The sequence below is a fragment of the Sinocyclocheilus anshuiensis genome, unplaced genomic scaffold (assembly GCF_001515605.1).
Source record: "Sinocyclocheilus anshuiensis isolate Anshui unplaced genomic scaffold, SAMN03320099.WGS_v1.1 scaffold928, whole genome shotgun sequence".
In the NCBI taxonomy this organism is placed as follows: domain Eukaryota; kingdom Metazoa; phylum Chordata; class Actinopteri; order Cypriniformes; family Cyprinidae; genus Sinocyclocheilus; species Sinocyclocheilus anshuiensis.
In genome coordinates, this window is record NW_015552531.1 from 1698154 (window position 1) to 1705566 (window position 7413).

Genomic DNA, 7413 nt, shown 5'->3' on the forward strand with positions numbered 1-7413 from the left:
ATAGTATATTGAATCATTCTGTTATAACATAGTTGAGAATCATCTTTATACAAAGTTTGATAAAAAAAAAAATCTTGTAAACTAAAAATGTATTGGTGATTTTAAAAAATCAATTGTTTTTGCCTATGCATGTTCATTCATGTCTTTTTATTTGAGTCCCGATGTCCTCTACGAAGGACGTAGCATAACTTATGAAGTAAATATCTTTTTTTTTTTTCTTTTTTTTTAATGCTCTAAACAATGTAATGACATGAAAAAAAACATCTTCCTAAAATGTTTTGCCGGGTCTCAAGAGGTTAAAAGGACTGAAAAGGTTTACGCAGCAACGTGATTGACAGCTGGAATACACGCCCACAGCCGAAAGCGCTGCTCTCATTGGACATGTGCCGTGCGATCTGCACGATCCACTGTTTACGCTCCAGGCGCGGTTAATTCCGCGCAGAAAGCGTCCTTTAATTGTAACAAAACATGCCAGAGGACATTCAAACCTAAATATCGTCGGCAAGTGTAAATAACGTGAAATGTAGGCTACTTTATGTGTTTTCCTGTAAGGTGCTATTGTTCCAGCTGTACGAGAGGCAGATGCAGTCATTTACACGATGCAAGACATTATATTGTTTTTAGACGCTGCCAGCGTTACTGAAATGAGGTAAGTACAACTTTTTTTTCCACACTGCATGAACTGAATGTCTCTTATTTTTAGACTGTCATTTCATAATTAAATATGGGTTTGAAATCATTTTCCTTCAGTATTGCACATTTACTTTTTCTTTTGTGTTTTCAAAACAATATTCTGTTTAATTGTTTTTATTTTGATAAATCTATTAATTCACTACAGCATTTATTTAATAAATGCATATTATCTCCCACCATTGTCTCTGCACTGAGATTTGTGTTTGATATTTGTGCTCACAGTCAAAAGGGAGCCTTATCAGTATGAATCTCTTGGATAAATAGGTAAGTCTAAGCCTATAACTGGTGAGGTATTCATAATGTTATCATCCACAGCAAGCTTGAACAATTTCTTTCTGTTTTCAGGCTGTTTGTAATGGGCCACAGGGGACCGCTGCGGTTGTCTGACATTTGCAAGCTGTATAATGAGTCTGTCCTCACCCTATGCTCTGTGTTTGAGCACGAGTGGGAAAAACAACAGAATTACAACGAGGTAACTGTAAAGATACACAGGAGCCAGGGACAACCTTCTCTTTTGTACTTGTTTTCATTGTGAAAGGTGTGCTTTGAATGAGATTTAATGTTAATATTTGATATATACAGAGGTCGGACCTAGAAGAGGATTCTGGACGAGAGTCACTGCTGGTCTCCAGTAAAACCAATACTGGTTACACTCTCCTTTATGCAATATGGGTGACATTCCGTCCAGCCTTAGTCAAAGTTGTGCTTCTGAGACTGTCATCTGATCTTTTTTGCATTTTAGGTCCTCTGACTCTCAGGTATGACTATGATTCTTATTTCAAACCATGCAAGTTTGGAATTAGGATTTTTAAGTTTCTCAAACAAGCCTCTTATGCTTACCAAGGCTACATTGATCAAAAATACAGTAAAACAGTATTATTGTGAAGTATTATTAGAAATTAAAAGAACTGTTTACTATTAGAATATCATGTTTCACAAAAAATAATAAGCAGCAAAAACCTTTTTCAGCATTAATCAAAATAAGAACCATTATTAATAATTAAGCACCAGTAATAATTGATCAAATTAAGCAGCCAGTCAGCATATTAGAATGATTTCGGAATGATCATGTGACACTGAAGACTGGCGTAATGGCTGCTAAAATTCTCTGATCTGTTTTTGTATGTTTTTTAACCACAGGTGGGTTATCCTGTTCTGTGAGAGGCAGGCTGTGTTCAACTGGGCAGGATACACACATTCTCTGCAGGTGTTTGGAGCAGTTTGCTGCTGTGCGGTTTCTCAGCATCAATTTGAGAAACATAGTCGTATAATAACTGCCAATGCACAAACGGTTCTGGCTGGTGCCCTCTACAGGAATGTAAAGGTCTCATAATCTATCTAATCTCAATCAGTATGCTTTCAGTCCTAACAAAAAAGCAGTCTGCAACATTTTTTTTTCTCACAAACTTTTTGTCATGTCACACTTAAAGTGTTAGCAGTACATATCTATTTATATACTAAAAGTTTTCTCTTCTCTATTCCATGGTTCATGTTCCCTTCATTTCCCCCCTCCTACACATTTAAGGCATTCTCTCTTTCCTGTAGTTCTCGGCGGCAATCGAACACCACTCAGGAGACTGATGTATTAGGGGAGGTTGAATGTGTGACAGAGCAAGGTGGTCACACTGGCCTGTCTATGGTCTGCTCCCCTGAGAGTCGCTCACTTATCTGTGCTTACTGTGGGAAGAATTGGGCCCAGGCATTCTGGTGGGGGTGGCATTGCTACTAGTCCTCATCCCTGTCAACTCAGCAGTGGAGTGCAAAGCCAAACAGCTTCGGGTTAGTAAGGCCAAGCTGCTCAGGAATTGCTTGGGAGTATGCATGCGTAAAATAAAATGAAGCATGTTCATTGCATCTCAGTGCATTTCTGTCTATGTTTTGATACTCATATGTTTCAGAATCTTTGTTTGTTGTTTCAGAGAACTCAGCTGATCATCAGGGAAGGGAGCGAACAGCTCATCAAAGAAATGTTGCATAAATACCAGGTCTTTTGTATTCCTAATCCTCACACATAATCCTGTCATTTATAGTCCTAACTCTTGAATTTGTTTCAGTCCCAATCGGGTTATTCTAGGATTTCATTCTTAGGGTGGCTCAGTCATGTATCTGAGCATGAGCTGATTTAGATTTGAGGAATATTTCCTGCCTTAAGGACAAAAAGTCAAGCTTAGTTCTTGCTTGAATGACTAATTTTTAAAGTCACCATTAAATCAAAATTGACAGTCCTTTTTTTCATTAAATATTGCAGTGTTTATTATAAATGATTTATTTTTGCACATCATTGTTGTTTTTTTAGTTCATGTGCCCTCATAATCTTCAATCAAAAAAATTAACTTCACCTTACCCTCGTAACGACATGTACATCGTTGTGAGGGCAGAACAACTATTCCTGCCCTTTAGCTACCTGTCACTCACATGAGATTGCAGCAATTAGCAAATGACAATGATCCAGTCAATTCCTGATGGACAAAATCAAGTCCCGCTCCACATTTTTTCTCATTTGAGACCTTTCACTAAGACATCAGAGTAGGGAAAAAAGATTGCAACTTTGGTTTCATGGCGATTTTAGTAGCTACAGATCTTTTTTTCCTGTATTGTGACATGCATCCAAGTGAAACAGATTGTCAAAAAAGAAAAAATGTTGGGGGTGTGGACTTGGATCAGTTGATCAGTTGTTGACTGGATGGAGGCAGATGTGTTTAGAAAACCATCAGGTTTTTTTTCTAGTGCTACTAGTTATCTTGCTGTGTAATCTGAAGGCTTGTTGGTTTGTGTTTAGATATTTCACATCCTTGCTAAAAATCTGGTTTTTACTTACTACTGCTAAACTACTTAAGCTCTGACTTTGAGTTCAAATTACCTTGCCTCTCTTCTCCAGATGCACAGAGGCTTACTAAGTAAACAAATCCACAGAGCTCTGAGATTAAAACCCAAACCAAAGTCTATCATAGATTACAACCTGAGGTCAGAACATTGAGTTTTCCATCATGCTACTCTTTCATCAGTAATGACCTCTGACACCAGTGACCCAGTGTTTCGTAAAGACCAGATGAACTGCAAATATCCTTTACCCGTATTTCGCGTACTATTTGTCTTTCTGTGCAGGTTTGGTTTCTCTAGTCTTGGTGTGTTTGTCCTGGTGGATGATGGGAATGTTCTCACACCGCCTCAGATCTTTACATCCCTATGTTTCTTCAGATTGCTCCGCCCACCTCTGTTGGAGCTCTCTGATTTCTTGTGTGCTCTCAAGCAGGTAGCATGCATGTGACATAACATCAAAACCTACTTTATTTAAAGATCCTAATAAAATTCTAAGAAACTTGTAATACATTTGTTCAAATCAATTAATTAGTCTCAACATAATTTATGCAGGCACAGCAGTCTCTTTGCCATCTGGAGATGCACTTTCTTACAAAGGATTTGTTAGTTACTACAAAAGGTAAAGTCACAATATATTAAGATTACGATTAAGATTAAGATCCATATAATGTATTTATTCATTCTTTTATAATCTATTGTAATTCTTCTATTGAACAGCCTCATTTAAACATTTGGGGTCTGTCAGTTTTTTCATGTTTAAAAGAAGTCTCGTATGCTCAACAAGGCAGCATTTATTTGCTTAAATATGCAGTAAAGCAGTAATATTATGAAATATTACAATTTAAAATAATTGTTTTCCATTTTAATATATTTTAAAATGAAATGTATTCCTATGATGGCAACACTGAATTTTCAGCAGCCATTACTCCAGTCTTCAGTGTCACATGATCCTTCAGAAATAATTTAAATATTTTGATTTGACATTTCTAATTACAATCAATGTTGAAAACAGTGCTGCTTAATATTTTTGTGAATAGAAAGTTCAAAAGAAAGATCATTTATTTAAAATATAAATCTTTGTTAACATTGAAAATGTCTTTGTCACTTCAGGTCAATTTAATGTGTCCCTGCTGAATAAAAGTATTAATTTCTTAATATTACTTAATTAATTAAAAAAAAAAACTTACTGGCCCCAAATATTCAGTTTAGAGGATAGAAAATACTATTACAATAGTATTAAAACAATGTATTAGTATTAGTATTAGCATGATAGAAATACAAATGTTTGTGTGCATATTATGTTATCCATTTGATTAGGCAGAGTCCAGATCATTGGTAAAGCACAGTGCGTGACCTGACCCATCGGTCTTCGTTGTCCAGTACAGATCCAGCATTAATATATTACAATTGCTTTAATCCAAGACAAATATCAGTGCATTTAAGAGCATTAGCAGTGCTTCTGATTTTAATATCTTTCTGATCCCCCTGAGAGAATGTATCATGCTTTTCTTTTACTGTGTTCTCTGTACCAGAGTGGCCTTGTGTGGTTTAGTCATGATGGTTAGTGCAGGTTAAGAAAGGATGATATGGACAGAATCACAGGCAGGGATTTCTGGTCACACAATGGTGAGACTAATAAATTCTCATGGGAAAGAAAACCGCGAGCCTGACTGAACAGGGCTGCCGACATTCTCTTTTTACCTCACATTAATGAGCTTGTTGTGGCATCATCATCAACAAGCTACACCTTGTTTCTCCACCCTATCTGTGATTTTGTTGTGCTGATGCATGCACTGCAGACTTACCTTAAGTACACTGTATACTTAGAGTCTAAATATTCTTGATGTATTGATTTTTACAGGTGTAAAGATAAGCACAATAATTCTGATGAGAAAAGAGTTCACTATCTATTCCAAAAAGTATGTACCAAATTATTTTATTTAAAAAATATATTATTTAATATATTTTTAAATATTTTAAATAATGTATTTATTGTATTAATTATTACCTAAATAATTATATATATAAACTGGTAGTTTCATATTTGAGAGTTTGTGTTTTTGTTAGCTGATCAACAACCCTGGCCCCTGAAAGAATTCTGGCTGCTGAATTTTGTAAATGTTGAAGTTTGTTAATACAAGATTTTGAGACTTCAATAAGAAAGGCGTTACAATAGTCTAGACGAGAAAAGACAAACAAATTAATTAACCTTTGAGCAACAGAGAAAGAAAGCACAGGTCGTAGCCGTGCAATATTTCTGAGATGAAAGTACGAGGTCTTAACAGTGTTCAGCACGAAAGGCTCAAATGACAAGCTGGGATCAAAAATAACGCACAGATTTTTTAATTTACTTTGTAACTCCCAGCACGAAAAGCTCAAATGACAAGCTGGGATCAAAAATAACGCCCAGATTTTTTAATTTACTTTGTAACTCCAGAGCAACACCATCAACAGATAAAGCTAAAGATCCAGCATGGGGAGAGCCGAGTAACATAACTTCCGTTTTGGAACTATTCAAACACAATAAATTTTCAGACATCCACAACTTAATCTCAGAGAGACAGTGTGAGAGATGGGAAATATTCACATCTTGGCCCAGATTAGAGTGGATGTAAATCTGCTTTTTGTCAGCGTAAAAATGGTAGTTCAGTTCGAGAGATCTTAACAATTGTCCAAGAGGAAACATAAATGCTGAAAAGCCAGGGACCAAGTAATGAGCCCTGAGGGACACCAGTACTAACAGGACTGACCTCTGATCTGTGACCATCCATAAAAAAAAATGACTACGATCAGTTAAATAGGATCTGAACCAATCCAGAGCAATCTCTGTCACCCCAAAGACCAATTCAAGTTGACTAAGTAATACCGTTTGGTCGACGGTATCAAAAGCTACACTTAGGTCCAAAAGGATAAGGATTGACACAGATCCAGCATCAGATGCTAATAACAAGTCATTAGTAACTTTGACCAAGGCTGTCTCAGTACTGTACAGTTTCCGAAACCCAGACTGGTATGGCTCAAAAAGGTTGTTAACAGTCAAATGATTGTGTAATTGAGAAGCAACAACACCCTCTAAAATTTTTGCCAAAAATGGAAGATTTGGTATTGGATGAAAATTGTTTAAATTGTTTACATCTGTATTTTGCTTTTTTAGAACAGGGGTGATAGCAGCAGTTTTAAGTGCTGCTGGCACAACACCAGTTGACAAAGAATCATTTATGATTGAAAGAACAGTAGAACACAAAACGCCAAATATATATGTAGGTGCTCTGTAGGTACAGTACCGTACACTAGGGGGCGCCATTGATTATAATATAGCTTGACATTATAATATAGCTTTTGCAACTGTTTTTGACTGAGATTTCTTGTATTTTCAAGCCAATAAAAATAATTGTACATATTTTTGTATTTAAAAATGTTATAAAATATACACTGTAAACATCTACTAAACATGCCAAATAAACATGTCACATTTATTGTAACATGTACAGCATGTTATTTATGACCAAAAGCAACATTTCTGTGTGCAGTTGGGTTGCATTGAGGTTAGATGCCATTGCTGGGATTGTGCTGTTCCTGATCAGTCTGATTCTGCTGGAGACTAAACCAGACTCGGGGCTTGTGGCTCTGGCATTGATCTGTGCCTTCAATGTAAGTTCAACTGTTCTGATACCTAACCTGAGTTTTGTTTAATTCATTCATAATGATTATGAAAACATTTTGTTACAGATTAAAGAAGCACTTCACCGTCACCCTCAGGCTGCCTCTGATATCAACATGGACATGCTGAGCATGCAAAACCTTTGTGGATTTGCCAAAGTGGAGAAGGAGGTACAGGGTAACATCTAAATTCTCCTTCCTTTGTGCTTCCTACCCCCACCCCACCCCACCCAAACATCT

The 7413-nt window shown here is 36.5% G+C and overlaps 1 protein-coding gene and 1 pseudogene across 1 annotated transcript; both read left to right on the forward strand.

The window, feature by feature from the left end:
• The first annotated feature begins 644 nt into the window (after nt 1–644).
• On the forward strand, nt 645–2708 carry LOC107663615 (putative ATP-binding cassette sub-family C member 13). The gene is made up of 6 exons (XM_016453847.1): nt 645–649; nt 1039–1165; nt 1276–1339; nt 1436–1451; nt 1834–2011; nt 2613–2708. The coding sequence occupies exons 1-6, from the start codon at nt 645–647 to the stop codon at nt 2706–2708; spliced, it is 486 nt and encodes a 161-aa protein (XP_016309333.1).
• Nucleotides 2709–7014: 4306 nt separating this feature from the next.
• LOC107663616 (multidrug resistance-associated protein 1-like) overlaps nt 7015–7413 on the forward strand; it is a 3169-nt pseudogene continuing 2770 nt past the window's right edge.

Excerpts from the sequence above, each read along its gene's own strand:
- LOC107663615 (XM_016453847.1), top strand. Across the intron at positions 1,166-1,275 it reads AACAACAGAATTACAACGAG|AGGTCGGACCTAGAAGAGGA; the intron begins GTAACTGTAAAG and ends TGATATATACAG. Across the intron at positions 2,012-2,612 it reads CTGGTGCCCTCTACAGGAAT|AGAACTCAGCTGATCATCAG; the intron begins GTAAAGGTCTCA and ends TTGTTGTTTCAG.